Genomic DNA, 16,484 nt, shown 5'->3' with positions numbered 1-16,484 from the left:
TAAATTTTCAATCACTTCAATCTACCTGAGGGCTACTGGCCAGTGCAAACGGCACGGGTCAGTCGAGGAATCCAGTCCTCCGCCACACAGCATTGCGTACCTGGCGGAGATCCCGTCCCTTCAGCGTGCGGCCGGCTCCCTCCAGCACCGAGAACGTCGTCATCGGCGACTCCCGAGCCCGGGCGCGCGCTACCATCTCGTGCGGCGGTAGCATCTCGTCGTCTTCATCCTCCGCTTCCCCCATCACCATCACCACGGGCGGCTTCCGCAGCCGCGCCACAGGGACGTTGACCGGCAATGATTGCGGCATATACGGCGCCGGGCGGGGAACGGCGGGGATCATGCGGGCAGGGGCCGCAGCCGGGGAAGCGGGGGACGAGGACGTCGACGAAGAGGACGGAGGCGGCGAGCGGCGGCGCTCGGGGAGGGCGTCCAGGATGCCCTCCGGCGGGCGGCGTAGGCGTGGAAGAGGGCTAGGGTTTGCAGGGCGGACGGAGGACAGGATGAGTGGGCGGCGCACCGGCTGCGGCGGCTCGGGCGAGCCGGATCCTGCGGAGAAGAGGTCGTCCTCGTCAAGCTCGAAGGCCGTAGACGCAGACTGTTCGCCGGCGGCTGCGGGGCGGACGAAGGAGCCGAGGAAGCGCTCGGAGCTGAGGGAGCTCCTGTGCCGCGCGCGATCCATGGCTGAGCTGAGCGTGTGCCGTCGCGTGTGCCAGTGTGACTGTGAGGGTGGGGGAGATGTCACGTCACTGGTGAGAGGTGGCGAGACGGCGACGAGCGCGCAGGTGATCAGCGAGAATTTAATGGGAGGCGTGCCGATGCAGGCTTGGGGTCCACGAGTCTGTGGCGGAGCCAGCCATTCGGAGAAGACGAGAGGCGAGGCAAGAGATCTTGCCAGGGCGTTGAGATTCGTGCGCCTTTTCGACGGATCCGATTCTAGACCGGCCACTCTTGGGCCCCCAGTGACCGGTGCGGGCTCGGGCCGAGCCGGGACTCGTCAAGCCCGCGTAATCCCACAACTAACAAACCATGTACAACAAAAATACCCACGGAAAATACAATCGAGTCGAGGGAAAAAAAAATCCTTTCCCTTTTCTTGTGAAGTCGTCCTCTTCTTCCCGTCGCTTCGCCGTGCCGCACCAGGGAGGAGGAGAGGAGGCTTGGCCGCGAAGCTCGCCATGATCTCGCCGGTAACCACTATACCCGCTCCTCCGCCTCATCTCTTCTGCCGCGCTTCTGACCATTGGTTCGGTCGGCTGGAAATTGGAGCTGAATCTGTCTATGGGGCTCTCGCAGGAGAGGAGCTCGTCACAGAGCCCGCGGTCGCCGGCGGCGGCGGCGGGGGCGCCGTTCCTGTCGATATCCGTCACGGATCCCGTCAAGATGGGCACCGGCGTGCAGGCCTACATCTCCTACCGCGTCATCACCAGGGTAAAAATCTGTGTTTGGTCTCGGCTACCAAACCACTCGTGAGTTGCTCCTGGTTTAGTGATTGATTTTTTGCAACATGGTGCTCATCGAGCATATGCTTTGCTTGTTCCCGTGCGGGCTTGCCTAATTTTAGTTTTTGCACAGTGTGTGTGGAGGTGTAAAAGTTGGATCAGTGGAACTCTAATTTTGGATTATGACCTCCTAATATAGATCTGGAACTAATATTGGATGTAATCCAGTAGTATTGGAGCTCACTGGTTTGCAAAACTCATGTGTCGTTCTAGGTTTGAGTAGACCATTAATCAGTAGAGCTATCAGCAAAATATTTGCTTGGGAAAGAAAACAGTGGGAAATCAACTTGTATTTCTGAAACATTGAAGTCCAGGGGCAATGAAGAACAAACTATGTGGCGCTAGAGCTATGAAGGAAGGTCGTGTTATGACTTGACAATTGGCTGTGTGTTGGAGTTTGTGAAAAAATGTATATTTAAGTTTCAATAAGAGATCAAAACACTATCAATTAGAAGAAAGATGCTATCTAAGCTACTTAACAATGGGAACGGCATGATAATCTTATGTCTAATAGCCAGTTTCTATGCACTTCTCTTGTACGAACATATGGGACTTGTCTTCACATTCAACACTTGTTGATTTGCCAAGCTAGTAACATTTGTTTCTGCAGACCAACCTCCCTGAATTTGAGGGACCAGAGAAAATTGTTATTCGACGCTATAGTGATTTTGAATGGTTGCATGACCGGCTTGCTGAGAGGTACAAAGGCGTTTTTATACCTCCCCTTCCGGAGAAGAATGCTGTTGGTAAGGTCCCAAATTATGATTTCCGTATCTATGTTTTTCATTTAATCTCTTGAGGACGGGAAATCTCTAGATTGCTGAATAGATGTAGCAATAATGCATGTGCTTTGCTTACTGATCTATTTCTATTCTTTTCCTTAAGAGAAATTCCGGTTTAGCAAGGAGTTCATTGAATTGCGGCGTCAAGCTCTGGATTTATTCGTTAACAGGATAGCTTCACACCCTGAACTCAAGCAAAGTGATGTCTTGAGGACATTTTTGCAGGCAGATGAAGAGGTAAAAACATTTCAATGCACAGCAGCAGCCTGCTGTGTCTTTTCTTGTTACTCTTATTGACTCAAAACTTTGTTGGATAGGTTCATCATGAAATCGATACTTAATTAGTTTAAGTTTGTTTTCATAAACTCATGGTTCTTAGAAAATTTTAGTATTTATTATTTTTGAGAAATGTGAATTATAAATATTTTGGCATTTTCTTTCGATTAAATTCTTTTGGTATGATATGCATAAATGTCCTTAGGATAGCTGCTAATAGCCACATAACTCTTGTGTCTAGTGATCATTTGACCTGATTTCATGCTGAAATATCCGTCATCACAACATAAATAACTAGTAAGTCAGATATATCGGCTGTGAAGGTTTGATAGTTTTAGTATGTTATATGAATTCAACTACTGACTTTGCAATAGTCATTTGCAATTGCAACCTTCTACCTGACAGGCTTAGCACTCTCTTCATGCTTGTCTTATAACTTTCTATATCCATGAATCCATGCCTTGCATCTCTCCTTTTGACTAAATAATTCATTGTTGGTTTTGATGACATTCCTTCTGCTCATGTTTCTTTTTCCTATGCTTTTGAGGCAGATAATGGATAGGGCAAGATCTTACGAGACTGGTATTTTTAAGAAACCAGCAGATTTCTTACAGATGTTTAAGGTACTGTCTCTCGTATGTCCAATGAGACATCCTTGCTACTTTCTGAACCCTGTTCTTAGTTTTTACATGATTATAACCAACATTATGCTGTATAATGTCTCCTTCCCTCTGACTATTGATATCATATTCACAAATTAACAATCGTGGCATCATTTTTTTAGGATGTACAGTCAAAAGTCAGTGATGTTGTTCTGGGAAAAGAAAAGCCTGTGGAGGAATCTAGTCCTGAATATGAGAAGCTTAAAAATTACATATTTGAGCTAGAAAATCATTTAGCAGAGGCCCAAAAACAAGCATACCGTCTTGTGAAAAGACACAGAGGTATATCAGTTGGTCCTTTGAAAAATAGCCCCTCATTTATTTCTTTGAGTTTCTTTGTGTTTAAAACACCTTGCAACTTTGCAATTTCTTTTTCATTGTGAAATTGTTTTGAACAATCCATAAAATGTAATTTCAGCACACAAATAATGCTTGTTCTAAATATCTATTTCCAAAAATAAATAAATAATCTGGCTTAAACATCATGAGGAACTAAACTCAAAGACCATCAATAAGACCCTCAATTTTCTTTCTTGGTTGTTTAATTGAATAGCAAGATGAGTTACAGTCTAATTTCGATTCATTAGAACTTGGGCAATCCTTGGCGGACTTCGGAAAGGCAATTAAGCTTTTAGGTGCTTGTGAAGGAGATTTGATGGAAAAGGTGTTTTCTGAAGTTGGTTCTAAGTCAGAGATGTTGTCAATAAAGCTGCAAAGAGAGGTAATCATGATATGCTCTTACATAGTACTGCTTTGTACTAGATATCTTATGGAACAGTTTATATTGAATTATTGATGTTTCTGTGACCTGATGATGCCGACCCGCTTCTACTGTAGGCAGACAACCTTCTCTTTAACTTTGAAGAACCCTTGAAAGATTATGTGCGTGCTGTACAATCTATAAAAGTGAGCATTTCTCTCCCTCTCTCAGCATATCTCTATGGTATTTATTATTTGTTGTAATTTCAGAATTTTACTAAATTGGGGTTCATTACAGGCCACTATGCTGGATCGAGCCAATGCTTTCAGGCAGCACTTTGATTTGGATCAGGAGAGGAAGTATAAAGAGCTTAACCTGTACGTATTGCATAGTCCATTTTCCATTTTCCTGCCCACTGCCCTGTCTAGAATATATAATGTTAAGTAATAATCAGGAAAATAGGAATCCCTGTGTGTTTGCAATACCAAATTCAGGATTCTCAACCAAATAGGACTCCCAAATTTATTAGTATATATAGTGCTGATCTCATGGAACTTTCTAATGCTGTTCTCACTGCAGTGAAAAATTGAAGTTCATGAACCCTGAGAAGTATGCCGAAGCAGAGTCTGAGTTTAGAGAGGCAAGTTGCTGTAACTTCTCATTGAGGAATTCTTGATGCAGTCTTGTTGATGAGGTTTACAGAAGTTTTCGTTCACTGATGTCTTGTTGTTCTTACAGTTGAAAGCAGACAGTGAGGAGGCCACAAAGAAGTTTGAACACATAGTTAGACTAATGAATGAAGAGCTCGCTCGTTTCCAGGAGCAAAAGACGGCTGATATTGGACTCGCATTCCATGAGTTTGCCAAGGGTCAGGCTAAGCTAGCCAAAGACATTGCTGATGCTTGGCGCAGCATCCTCCCAAAGCTTGAAGCTTGTTCCACATCGTAAATGTGATTTGTGTTTCCTCGTGATGTTTGGGATAGGGGCTGGCAGCTGTTGATTTTTAGGCTGTTTTTCCCCAGCCTGTTTTGACACTGATTCCTGTATACTTGAACTGCGGTTTGGAAATGCTCCATCTGTTAGATTCAGTTGACATCATTTCTTGCTGTTTGAGCTTGTAACCATCTTCTTTTCTTTAGATCAATTGACATAGCTACTGGAACCACGTAATAATGATATAATCAATAATGAAGAAATGCTGTACCATGGTGCAATTTCCTGTAGCTTTCTTAGCTTGATTTGTTTTATTCCTCAAGTGCTCATGAGAGAACTAGAACAACAGGATTCAGAGGGCTCTTAGTAGTTACAGAGATGCGGCCCTTAATCGTGTGCCATTTACACGGTCAAACTTGAGCAATCTGAATGCACTTTTGGAGAGCCTCAAGGAGGCTTCTCATGATCCTGGGCTCCCCAGGTGGCTGCTTGTCCTTCATTGGACCGTTCCTGATCGCTTGGAATACCAGCCCGGAGCCGTCCGGCGCCGGAGAAACCAGGCAGTCGATGTAGACCAGCGTCTGCGTCGCGCCGTTGTCCACCGCGATGAACCCTAGCCTGATGCCGCCCTCAACCTTGTCCACCTGGTTGCACACGATTTTTTTTCCCCATCAGGTGAAGAAATCAGGATTGGCAAGTCATATCAGCCGCTTACCTTGAGAGGCACCGGAAGTGGCAGGTTGGCGCCTTGGCAGAGGCTGTTCCCCCACTGCCAGTGTCAAACAGGTTCAGTCTCAGTTACTACTACGCTAGAAAGCACAGAAAAATGATGCACGGAGCTAGTACTCTTTTCAGGCACGGCACGAACAAAGGCAAACCTGGAAGAGCAAGGACTCGAAGCGAGCGATGTCGATGTTGCCCGGCAGCTTCACGGTGCCGAGGCTGACCCCGTCGTCATCGTCGCTGGCCGGGACAATGCCGCCTTTCCCTGGAGCGGCGCGCGGCGGCTTGACGGCCCTCAAGCCGGGGAGCTTCTCACGCTTCCTCCAGCATGCGGCGCCGCGGAGGTGGGACTTGCCGGCGCACGCATGCCTCTGCTGCGCTGTTGACGAGCTAGGTAGACGAGTCAGCAACATCTGCTGCCGCCTTTGCAAAGCTGCAGCTGCGCAATCACGCTCTCTCTTCGAGGGAGCGCTGTGTATTCGTTCGTGAGAATCGTGAGGGCAAGAATGGATAAGCTGATGGGCCTGAAGCGAACGGCTCGGCCTCACGTCTCACGGGGTGCGTCAGTGTGTGTGGTTTGCTCGACCTGGCGGCTAACGTTTCGTCAAACGATCCTGTCCGTTGGCTGAGCGACAAGTACGGATGTTTACTAGCGAATAAATAAAACCAAGAGCTTCAAATAACATCAAATGACAGTTTGGCCGAGTGGTCTAAGGCGCCAGATTTAGGCTCTGGTCCGAAAGGGCGTGGGTTCAAATCCCACAACTGTCATCATTTTTTTTCTTTTGTTTCTTTTCCTCTTTTTTTTCTTTTTTACTCCAACTTTTTTTCTTTTTTTTTTACTCCATCTCTTTTTTCTTTTTCTACTCCATCTTTTTTCTTTCTTTCATTGTTTGTTTTCTTTTTTCCCCCTTTTTTAACTCCATTTTTTTTCTTTCTTTCATTGTTTGTTTTTTCTTTTTTCTTTCATCATTTATTTTTCTTTTTTTGGAAAACTATAGCCGGCAGATTTTGACTACATCTTTTTTTTTCTTGGCAAGAACTGAGTTCTCTCTCTCTCTCTCACTCTCTCTCTCTGCCCTAAATGGTTAAAGCCCTCCACAACGTATAGCCAAATAGGGAAGAAATGATTTTAGCACTATTTCTTACATTGCAACATGTGATGCCTATTTGAAGTGACGTTGATTTTTTCCTCTATATTTTTTTCTTTCTTTCTTTTTTGGCACGAATTAGTTTTTCTCTCCTTTATGGTAACTTATTACGGTATTCAATTCAGATTAAAGCTGCAACCACAGTGATATAGATTGAACTATAAAAGTCATAGCGGCTGCGGCTTTAATCTAAAGCAAACACCGATAGCTTTCAGTTTTTTCCTACATTCTTTTGGCATGAATTAAGTTTTTTCTCCTCCTTTTTCTTTCTTTCATCCCGAACTAGTTAAGGTCCTCCACACCGTGTAGCCAAAGTGATATTTAAATAGGAGAGAGATGATTTTAGAACCACTTCTTACATTGCAACATGTGATGCCTATTTGAAGTGATGTTGAATTTTTTTTCCTCCACCTTTTTTCTCTTTCTTTCTTCCTTTTCTTTCTTGGCATGAATTGAGTTTTTCCTCCTTTTTTTGGTAACTATAGTTGTTGGTTTTTTTCAACATCTTTTCTTCTTGGCACGAAATTTGTTCCCTCCCTCCTTTTTCTTTCTTTCGGCCTGAACTAGTTAAGGCCCTCCAATGCATCGTAGCTAAAGTGATACTCAATTAAGAGAGAGATCATTTTAGCACCACTTTTTACATTGCACACATCTGATGCCTATTTGAAGTGATGCTAAAAAAATTTCGTCCATCTTTTTTTGTTTGTTTCTTGTTTTGGCACCAATTTAATTTGTAGCTCTTTTTTTTTTTTTGGGGGGGGGGGGGGGGTGGGGGGCGCTACAACTATCAGTTCTTGGCATTGGCACGAAGCCACGAATTGAGTTCTTCCCCCATCATTTTCCTTTCTTTCGGCCCGCCCGAACTGGTTAAGCGACCCAAGCCCCTTTGGTAACGGACCATCGCTGCTGCTTCGCAACGGCGCCGCGGCCTCGGACAGGGCTCCCGCGACGCGATCGGCCATGGCGGCGTCTCTGCGGGCCTCGTCCTCCCTCCGCTCGCGCCTCCTCTCGTCCTCCTCCGGGTGTTCTCCGTGGCGTCTCCTCCTCTCCTCGCCTGTCCACTCGGTCACCTCCCAGCAGACCGAAACCCTCGCCTTCGACGAGATCCAGCTGTCGCCCGAGAAGCCGCCTACCGCCACGGCCTTCGTCCTGCACGGCCTCCTCGGTTCCGGCCGCAACTGGCGCTCCTTCTCTCGCGCCCTCGTCTCCGAACTCCATAACCGCTCCCCTTCAGACGGTATCCCCTTCAGTAGTGCAATAATGAAGCACACTGATTTCCTCATTTTTCAGAGCTGAATTGTTTGAGGCTCCGTCTGTGTACTGCTGTGCAGAATGGAGGATGGTTCTCGTGGATCTGAGGAACCATGGTAGGTCGGCTGGGATCAAGGGGTTCGGTCCACCGCACAACATATCTACTGCTGCTAAGGACCTCGCCGATTTGGTGAAGGCCCGTGGTTGGCCATGGCCGGATGTTGTTGTGGGTCACTCCATGGGTGGAAAGGTGGCACTAGATTTTGCGGAGAGCTGCTCTCGTGGTGTGTATGGAGATTCTGCTGATCTTCCTAAACAGGTGGGAGCAACCATTGTTAGTTTTGGCATGGTTTAAAGATTGTTTTGCTTTCTCTAACTCAAAATGATGTGATAACTAGTTGTCTGTGGAAAACTGGAATTTCATGCTTCTATAGGTTAATACTTAGGACATTCTTTTTATCGTGTACTTGGAATTTGAGTATAAGTTACAGTATGGTTTTGGACAATTTCTTTGCTGCTTCTGCCATGAATGTACAACTGTCATATTCTTGTAGTTCTTTACTTCTCGTCCTTGATCCTTTGTTTTAGTATCACAGTGTTATAGGTTCATCTCTTTGAATAAATTCCTCATCTGTGGGATTGTGGTTGTTGTTCATGCATACAGTGCATGTTACTGGATAAGAGGACATGATATGTATCACTATGTTATATTTTCCTTCGATGCAGAACAGCTCTGGGTCCTTGATTCAGTCCCTGGACAAGTAGAAACTGATAACAGTGATGGTGAAGTTGAACGAGTTTTGCAAACACTAGCAAGTCTTCCTTCTTCACTTCCATCACGCAAGTACTATCTCGCCCCTCCCCTTGCTGAGGTTTAGTCATTCTTGCTACCTTTGTATTTATATATATAGCTACATGGGTATATAGACTAACACTCTGTCAGATAACAGCACCAACATAGAGATAATAATGGTACAGATGAAGAATAAATTGTGAAAGTGGGGTTGTGATTTCATAAGTATACTCTTGTCAACCATAGGCTATAACCACATGGACCACATACAGTAACTGTTTATAAAGAAGGTCTGGGTGGTTGCAAAATTTGGGTAGAACATTTTTAACAACAGTTTTGATAACATAGCAGGTTTAGAAAGAAGGTATGTGTGTCTTGGACAATTTTGTTTCTTAATGTTAATGAGTGATGATCGTGTATTCGTAGATTCTAGGATATGGACCTTCATCAAATCACTTCTGAGTTACAGTCCAGAATAGTCCACTGAAAACTTGAAATATGCTCTTGTGATGCCTGAAGCCTGAAGGTCAATGATTTTCTTTTCATTATAGATTCAATCTGGCAAGCAACTATTAGTGTTCAAGAATAGGAAATTTTTTTGACCTTTCTGAATGTTTAGCATGAGTAGTGTCTGGAACTGCACATGTTAAATGGTTTACATGTGTTCATATCCTTAATGCTCATGCCACCAGGTGGGTTGTCGACCACATGCTCAGTCTTGGATTTTCAAAGTCTCTTTCAGAATGGATTGGCAGTAACCTGAAGAAGGACAACGATCATGTGACCTGGGCTTTTGATCTTCAGGCTGCCATAGACATGTTTAGTTCTTATAGGTAAAGTTTAGTGAAGTTCTCGTGTAACTGTGTATTATTCATGAGTATCAAGAATTACTGTTTCATGAATCATAACGTCAGGCAGGCCTATGCTTTGCTGTTAATTTATGTTGCTGGTTCAAATATTGTTAATTTTCAGGGAAAGGGACTATTGGGCACTTTTGGAACACCCACCTAAGGATTTGGAGATTGCAATAGTGCAAGCAGAGCACAGTGATCGATGGGTCCCTGATGATGTTCAAAGGCTAAAAGCATTAGCCAGGAGAGAGTCCAAGACTGACATAGGAAAAGTGTCACTTCACGTTCTCCCCAACTCTGGCCACTGGGTTCATGTGGACAATCCCAAAGGACTACTCGAGATCATGGTTCCTAACTTTCTATCAGCTGTTCAAAATTGAGTGGTACCTTCAATTGGAACATTCATTTAGTGTGACATATTAAGTTTGACAACCCAGGATAACGTTTCTTCTCTCATATTGTTGCCCAACCAGAATCACCCTTCTGTTAATAATAGAGAGAAAAGTATACATAATCCTGTGCTCTCTTTCTGCAGATTATTGGATGTTATAAAAAAAGGAGATCAGTGCTTAATATTATCGCTTTTCCTTGCACATTCACTTTTTCAATCACAAAGTTTGCATGCGTGTTGATGATTGTGTTATCTATCTTTTATCTAACCTAATGTACGGTGAGAACATATAGATCTCTGGTCTTTGTTACTGGGCTTCCATAGTGAATTTTTTGTTGCCTTATTTGGTTTTTTTTTGTCTTGCGAATTGTTGCCTTATTTGGTTCATGCATGTTTTTTATGTGATGTGAATATCTGATATATGCACACGGCAATTGAAGGCTCAAGTGTGAGCTTGCTCCATATGGCTCGATCCTCTCAACCATCTTCTAACCTTGCGCACTATCTTGATATGGACCCTAGCTCAATCACAAATTAATTGAAAGCATTAGTATCGGTTGTCACTAAATTATCAAAACCAAACTTAGATCTTTTAAGTTTACATCAAACCATGATGTGAACAAGCTCCGAAGGTCTCAAAACAAACTAAAATTGATCCTACAACTCAGCAAAAATATAATTTATATTAGAGTCGGACTGTCCCTTCTGTGAATTCCCTTCTTTTGGTTTCACTTCCAAATTGTCCAAAAGTTTTGATTGAGGTGAAACTTGTTTCATTGGATTCCTTACTACATGCCGAAGCTCTCTAGGTCATTTGTTCATCAAGATTGCACCACCATGCACACTAAACACTTGGTCAAGCTCCATGTGCTAAAATCACCTTCTGGCGACGCTCAACTCTATAAAAGATCTTCAATCTCAAATCTTTATCGCAAAACTTGATCTCTTCTGAGTCCTTTGTTCTTGAGTCCCAGATTGCTTTGCTTGACTCTTGAACAATCTTCATCTTTAGTCTTGAGTTCTTTATCGCCTCCTCCTTAACATATGGGGATACATTGATCTTCATGTATTGTGGTCTGACGACGTTGACACTTGTTTTTTCAAAACACACAAAAAGCCACATATGTCAAGGTGTCCTTGATTTTGTTTGTCATCGCCATTTGAGTACACTTTCATCTTCATGGTTTGCAACCTAACATAGAACATGTTTCTCCAAGACACACACTAGTCACAAAAGAAAATTTGTCGAAAGCCATCGAGACCACATACCTGAGGGTCATAGAAGCTCACAACGTTAGATAGGATTTGATTTCTTCCCTTCATTTTATTTCCTCACAAGATAGTTCTGTGCATTTTTTCCTTCTTTCTTTTATAGCAACACGTTGCGCTTACCATTTCTTAACTCATTCTGAGAGGGATCTTTGTATCTCAGTACAAATGCTACACTCATATACAAGCAAGCACGCTTGCTTGGTTATCTTAGAAATTTTGCTTGGTTATCTCTAGAAATGCACACATGCTCTCATTCTAGATATCAATCTGGATAATTTCGAGATTGACAAAGTTATTATAGGCGTCTCGCTATCAATGGCCACTTCATCTACCATGAAAAGAATAATGTTGTTGTGAAGTCAAGAATTCAATATGTTCGTTTGAGTTTATCAGCCGAATTTGCCAGTCATTCAGCAATGTTTTTTTCTCACAATAAATTAGCTAAGGCCTTGTTTACTTCCAAATTTTTTTTTTTGCAAAATAGGAATAGTAGCACTTTCGTTTGTATTTGACAAATTTCAATTATGGACTAACTAGGCTCAAAAGATTCGTCTCGTCAATTCTGACCAAACTGTGCAATTAGTTTTTATTTTCATCTATATTTAATACTCCATGCATACGTCTAAAGATTCGATGTGACGGGGAATCTGAAAAATTTTGCAAAATTTTTGAGGAACTAAACAAGGCCTAACAATATTTTTTGTCATAGCTTATCAGCCAAACGAACAAGGCGCATCGGATTGTGGACGGATTCTACCACAAAAGACATAACCAACAGAAGTAGCTTTCTAATACTCCAGTGCTCCCTTAATTAAGGAGAAAATGTTCTGTCTCTGTCCAGATATTGACCACTGACTTGGCATAATAATAATGGTTTTAAAGAGCGAAGTGCATTTTGGATCCTTAAACTTTCAAGGACCATTTCACTCGATTCTAAGTTCTAACGATAGACACGTGGTTTTAAACATTTTACACATGTAACCTGATAGTAGTTGGCAGGTCTGTTTCAGAATTCCAGATGGCGCCCAGGCACCAAATTTCCTGCAGTTTTTTTTTAAGGTCTGGTTCTTATTGCAAATTTTTTTGCATTTCAATACCGTAGCATTTTCGTTTTTATTTGACAAATATTATCTAATCATGGAGTAACTAGGCTTAAAAGATTCGTCTCGTAATTTATAGATAAACTATGTAATTAATTTTTGTTTTCATATATATTTAATGTAACACTCATGTGCCACGAGATTCGATGTGAGGGGGAATCTTAAATTTGGGAACTAAACAAGCTTGAAAACGCAGGCCTGGCTTCCCTCGCCGTCACCGAACTGCGAACCGGGCATGGGCTGCTCGAAGTCGAGAAATTTTGAAACTTGACCCACAATTCGCGTGCTCCATGAAACTTGACCCACAATTCGTAAGCCTTTAGAAATATGACCCAGGTCACGCGAATTTTTTGGAAATTTAGTCTTTTTGGGATTTTAGTGATTTCAATAATTTCATCCATGTTTTCACAATGTTTGAGGCCCAGAAAAAGACCAGATTGCCCCTCCCTCATTCCACAGAGCCTGGACACCTCCAGGAGACATCGGTTGCCATCCAGGACCCCTCCTCGACGTATGCAACCGCCCCCTTGCCTTCCAGGTGATAAACTTCAGCATAAACAGGGCGGGTGGCGGACGGCGTCGGGCCTGGCAAAAAGACTAAATTTTCAAACAATTCGCGTGACCTGGGTCATATTTCTAAAGACTTACGAATTGTGGGTCAAGTTTCGAAGAGCACGCGAATTGTGGGTCAAGTTTCAAAATTTCTCCTCGAAGTCTGATCAGCAAGCTCGCTGCCAATCACAGACAGAGCAGCTCGGGTTCTTGTTATCGCCGCACTGTGATCGTCACAGGACGCCACTGCAGCATCAACTAGTATGTGGAGGAGCTGCGAATTTCGCGCCATTTTCAATTCCGTTAACGCCGTCGTCGTTCACCATCAGCAGAGGCGGCCACGCAACGAGGTGCTGACTGGTGAGCCGACGAGCAAGACGACAAGAGCCACCACCACCACCCACCAGTCCACCACACCACAAACGCCAATCCAATCCAACACATCATATCGCCCCGTCTCCGATCCAAATTCACACGCATACTAGCGCCGGCCGGTAGCAGCACCGGCAGCCGCGTTCCCCTCCGCCATGGATCCCGCGAACGGCAGCGCGGGCGCCGAGCTCGACGACGCGGCCGAGTGGCGCACCCGCGCGCCGGGCGGCACGGAGTACAGCTGGCTCCGCGCCGTGCCGGGCGGCACGGGCACCACGCTGCTCGCGCTCCACCTCTCCCGCGGCGACGTGGCGCAGGCGGCGCTTCACTCCCTGCGGAACGCGCACCCCGTCCTCCGCGCCCGCCTCCGGACCTCTCCCTCCGGCCCGACGCTGGCGTTCCCCGACCCGGCAGCACCGCCTCCGTCCCCGCCGCTCCCGCTGGCGCCGCTCCCGGCGCCGGACTCGGCGCCTGACTTCCACGCCCTCCTCGAGCACGAGCTCAACCGCAACCCATGGGCCGACCCGGCGTCCTCCGACGACGCCCCGGTCCTCTTCGCGACGCTCTACGAGCTCCCGCCCGCCACGGGCGGCGCGGCGCTGTTCGTCCGGATCCACACGGTCGCGTGCGACCGTTCGGCGGCGAATGCGCTGGCCAGGGAACTCGTCGCGCTGCTGGCCGGCGGTGAGGAGGGCGGGGAGCGCGCCGACCCGGAGGATGCGGCGGCGGAAGCGGCTCTGGAGGAGAGGATCCCGCAGAGGGACACATGGAAGCCGTTCTGGGCGCGCGGGTTGGACATGGTGGGCTACTCCATCAACGGCCTCCGGACGTCCACGCTGCCGTTCGTCGAGACCGGCACGGAGAGGTCCACGCAGATGCTGCGGCTCGGGCTCGACCGCGACGAGACGACGAGGGTGCTCGACGTAAGTTCACGGCTTCAAGCCTAGCCTGTTCCTCCAGACTTCCATACTCCTGTCTCCTGTGCTAGTATTTTGCACTGGCAACAAATAGTCAAATAGATTCATTCGTAGCTCATTGTCCTCTAGGCGTGCAAGGAGAATGGGGTGAAGGTTTGCTCCGCCATGGCCGCCGCGACGATGCTCGCCGCGCGGCAGTCGAAGCCACTGGAGAGCGGCCAGCAGGAGACATACTCCATCGTGACTCTTATCAATTGCCGCAAGTTTCTTGAGCCGCCCTTGGACGATCGCAACGTTGGTGAGTACGAGTACGTCTCCGATGATAAGCGCATTTAATGTTGCAAATTTGCAATGCTAGAGTACCACCACCACACCATTATCAATATCGCAGGGTTCTTCTACTCTGCCATCACCAACACGCACACGGTCCACGGCGAGGAAGGGCTGTGGGAGCTGGCCAAGAGGTGCCACGACTCGTACACCAGCGCCAAGAACAACAAGAAACACCTCACCGACATCAGCGACCTCAACTTCCTCATGTGCCGGGCCATCGATGCCCCCCAGCTGACGACGGCCGGCGCGCTCCGGACGGCGCTCGTCTCCGTGTTCGAGGAGCCCGTGGTCGACGACATGGCCGAGGCGCAGAGCAAGGCCGGCGTGGAGGACTGCGTCTGCTGCGCCACCGTGCACGGCATCGGCCCGTCGATCGGCGTGTTCGACTCGATCAAGGATGGTAAGCTGGACTGGACCTGCATGTACCCTTCTCCTCTGCACTCCAGGAAGCAGGTCCAGGAGATCTTTGACAAGGTGAAGCAGATTTTGCACCATGCGGCGGCGGCTGAAGAAAATTTTGAAGACTGCGCGTAACGCATTTCGGGAGCTTATGGGGCATTACATTTCGGTAAAATTTATTGCTCCATTTGTGAGGCATTCTTTTCTGATGCAGGTTGTAATGTATGTAATGTACAGTGAAATATTAGTGAACAGGCATCACTTATGCCTTGTGCTAGCGTTTTATTCTTTCAATTCTCGACGCAATGAAAATGTTTTGGGGTCCTACCGTTGAGTCTTACTTAAGAATGCATTGTGTCTGAAACAAATGCCAAATATAAACTCCTGATGCGTTGCCTGCATTACACTTCTTGTATGACATCAGTATGTTGATACATGTTCCTGCCATCTGGTTTTGATTTCAACATTCCACGTTTGCACCTAGTGCTGTCAGAGGGTCATTGGATTGGATTTAATTTGTTTTTCTTTACGGCGCATTGCGATTACGCAAAATCAGCGATTTTTTTTAATAATAGTGTCCAAGTAGCAAATCCTAGTATAAAGCTTATGTTGAGTTTAGGTAAAGAAACATGAACTGTATCCCAGTATGTATCCTGTGATGGAAGGAAATGATACAATACGATATCGATCGCCATATAACAAACGGTGCCTAAATTCATGGCGGCAATACGAACCTTCGTATGATCTTTTTGGCCATGCCCAGCATGACTCCGAAATCCCTCACCTCGCCAACTCACCCAATGGCATTGCCATGTACACGCACCAAGAACGCGGACAACAAACAGAATCTTGGCATTCCATGCAATGCACATTCAACGCCTCTATATATGCCCCGTGCCCCTACGATCAAACGTCCATCATCAGAAAACCAATCTTCACGGACACCCCTCTCTTAGCATCAATCACGCTTCGATTTCTTTGGCGATCGCCGTGCAGGGTACGTGCGCCCATGGCTTCGCGAGGACGAAGCCTCTGTATTCTCATGGCTCTCGTGGGCGCCGTCCTTGCGGCCGCGCCTACTGCGTCCATGGCAGACGCGACGTGGACTGGCACCAGGCGCCACCACCTTGCTCCGGCACCGGCGCCTGCGGCGCGCTCGTCCGCCACGCCGCCGCCCGTGCCACGGTCCAGGGCGCACGCCGGCCCGGTCTCTACGGCTCGGTCCCCGGTCCCATCCGAAGGGCCGGCGCCGGCCACCTTGGCGCCGTTATCCGATGCCACCCCGCCTACCACGGCGTCGTCGACTGGCCCGTTGGCCGTTCCCGACATAGCGCACAGCAGCGCCGCCGCGCCGGCCGTGTCTTCCGCGTGGGGCGCCGCCTTCTTGTCCGCCGCTGGCTTGGTGGCAGTGGTGCTGCGCTGAGGTTTATTGGTCAAATGATTAGCCTGGTTTCTGGATTTGTTTTAGTATCAAGGGACCGTGAAGTAGCGTCTGGACATTGTTTTTCATACTTTTGTTGATTC

The 16,484-nt window shown here is 46.6% G+C and overlaps 4 protein-coding genes and 1 non-coding gene across 6 annotated transcripts; 4 read left to right on the top strand and 1 right to left on the bottom strand.

Moving 5' to 3' along the window:
* LOC8062363 (sorting nexin 1) lies at window positions 1-5,128 on the top strand. The gene is made up of 11 exons (XM_002458764.2): window positions 1-1,190; window positions 1,297-1,431; window positions 2,113-2,248; window positions 2,388-2,521; window positions 3,112-3,183; window positions 3,345-3,504; window positions 3,810-3,943; window positions 4,060-4,128; window positions 4,220-4,299; window positions 4,502-4,562; window positions 4,661-5,128. Exons 1-11 carry the CDS (start codon window positions 342-344, stop codon window positions 4,868-4,870), a joined length of 2,040 nt encoding a protein of 679 aa, XP_002458809.2. The 5' UTR covers window positions 1-341; the 3' UTR covers window positions 4,871-5,128.
* LOC8058953 lies at window positions 5,111-6,184 on the bottom strand. Its single transcript, XM_002456632.2, has 3 exons — window positions 5,734-6,184; window positions 5,571-5,624; window positions 5,111-5,499 (listed from the first exon to the last, which is right to left on the bottom strand). The coding sequence occupies exons 1-3, from the start codon at window positions 5,989-5,991 to the stop codon at window positions 5,266-5,268; spliced, it is 546 nt and encodes a 181-aa protein (XP_002456677.1). The 5' UTR covers window positions 5,992-6,184; the 3' UTR covers window positions 5,111-5,265.
* Window positions 6,270-6,349, top strand: TRNAL-UAG. The gene has a single exon. It is a non-coding gene; the product is annotated as a tRNA-Leu (tRNA).
* LOC8058952 (protein ABHD11) lies at window positions 7,556-10,271 on the top strand. Its single transcript, XM_002458763.2, has 5 exons — window positions 7,556-7,966; window positions 8,061-8,299; window positions 8,712-8,824; window positions 9,466-9,606; window positions 9,746-10,271. Exons 1-5 carry the CDS (start codon window positions 7,690-7,692, stop codon window positions 10,002-10,004), a joined length of 1,029 nt encoding a protein of 342 aa, XP_002458808.1. The 5' UTR covers window positions 7,556-7,689; the 3' UTR covers window positions 10,005-10,271.
* Window positions 13,305-15,361, top strand: LOC8062362. Of its 2 annotated transcripts, none has more exons than XM_021455077.1 (3): window positions 13,305-14,234; window positions 14,358-14,536; window positions 14,620-15,361. In XM_021455077.1, exons 1-3 carry the CDS (start codon window positions 13,467-13,469, stop codon window positions 14,963-14,965), a joined length of 1,293 nt encoding a protein of 430 aa, XP_021310752.1. In that variant the 5' UTR covers window positions 13,305-13,466; the 3' UTR covers window positions 14,966-15,361. The 2 variants fall into 2 exon arrangements, with proteins under 2 accessions (XP_021310752.1, XP_002458807.2); XM_002458762.2 differs by having other exon boundaries at window positions 13,333-14,234; window positions 14,358-14,526; window positions 14,620-15,287.

Source organism: Sorghum bicolor, chromosome 3 (genome assembly GCF_000003195.3).
Source record: "Sorghum bicolor cultivar BTx623 chromosome 3, Sorghum_bicolor_NCBIv3, whole genome shotgun sequence".
In the NCBI taxonomy this organism is placed as follows: domain Eukaryota; kingdom Viridiplantae; phylum Streptophyta; class Magnoliopsida; order Poales; family Poaceae; genus Sorghum; species Sorghum bicolor.
The sequence above is the reverse complement of the archived record's forward strand: the minus strand, read 5'-3'. Positions and strand labels throughout refer to the sequence as shown.

What these genes read in the sequence shown, in the direction of transcription:
- LOC8062363 (XM_002458764.2), top strand. Translation starts at nt 342, where the DNA reads ATGCGGGCAGGGGCCGCAGCCGGGGAAGCGGGGGACGAGGACGTCGAC. An exon ending in AGCTCGCCATGATCTCGCCG is followed by an intron (nt 1,191 to 1,296) that starts GTAACCACTATA and finishes GGGCTCTCGCAG; the next exon opens with GAGAGGAGCTCGTCACAGAG. An exon ending in AAGTATAAAGAGCTTAACCT is followed by an intron (nt 4,300 to 4,501) that starts GTACGTATTGCA and finishes TTCTCACTGCAG; the next exon opens with TGAAAAATTGAAGTTCATGA.
- LOC8058953 (XM_002456632.2), bottom strand. Translation starts at nt 5,991, where the DNA reads ATGTTGCTGACTCGTCTACCTAGCTCGTCAACAGCGCAGCAGAGGCAT. An exon ending in TCGAGTCCTTGCTCTTCCAG is followed by an intron (nt 5,625 to 5,733) that starts GTTTGCCTTTGT and finishes TGACACTGGCAG; the next exon opens with TGGGGGAACAGCCTCTGCCA. An exon ending in CACTTCCGGTGCCTCTCAAG is followed by an intron (nt 5,500 to 5,570) that starts GTAAGCGGCTGA and finishes GTGTGCAACCAG; the next exon opens with GTGGACAAGGTTGAGGGCGG.
- LOC8058952 (XM_002458763.2), top strand. Translation starts at nt 7,690, where the DNA reads ATGGCGGCGTCTCTGCGGGCCTCGTCCTCCCTCCGCTCGCGCCTCCTC. An exon ending in TAACCGCTCCCCTTCAGACG is followed by an intron (nt 7,967 to 8,060) that starts GTATCCCCTTCA and finishes ACTGCTGTGCAG; the next exon opens with AATGGAGGATGGTTCTCGTG. An exon ending in TCTTCACTTCCATCACGCAA is followed by an intron (nt 8,825 to 9,465) that starts GTACTATCTCGC and finishes TCATGCCACCAG; the next exon opens with GTGGGTTGTCGACCACATGC.
- LOC8062362 (XM_002458762.2), top strand. Translation starts at nt 13,467, where the DNA reads ATGGATCCCGCGAACGGCAGCGCGGGCGCCGAGCTCGACGACGCGGCC. An exon ending in AGACGACGAGGGTGCTCGAC is followed by an intron (nt 14,235 to 14,357) that starts GTAAGTTCACGG and finishes ATTGTCCTCTAG; the next exon opens with GCGTGCAAGGAGAATGGGGT. An exon ending in CTTGGACGATCGCAACGTTG is followed by an intron (nt 14,527 to 14,619) that starts GTGAGTACGAGT and finishes TCAATATCGCAG; the next exon opens with GGTTCTTCTACTCTGCCATC.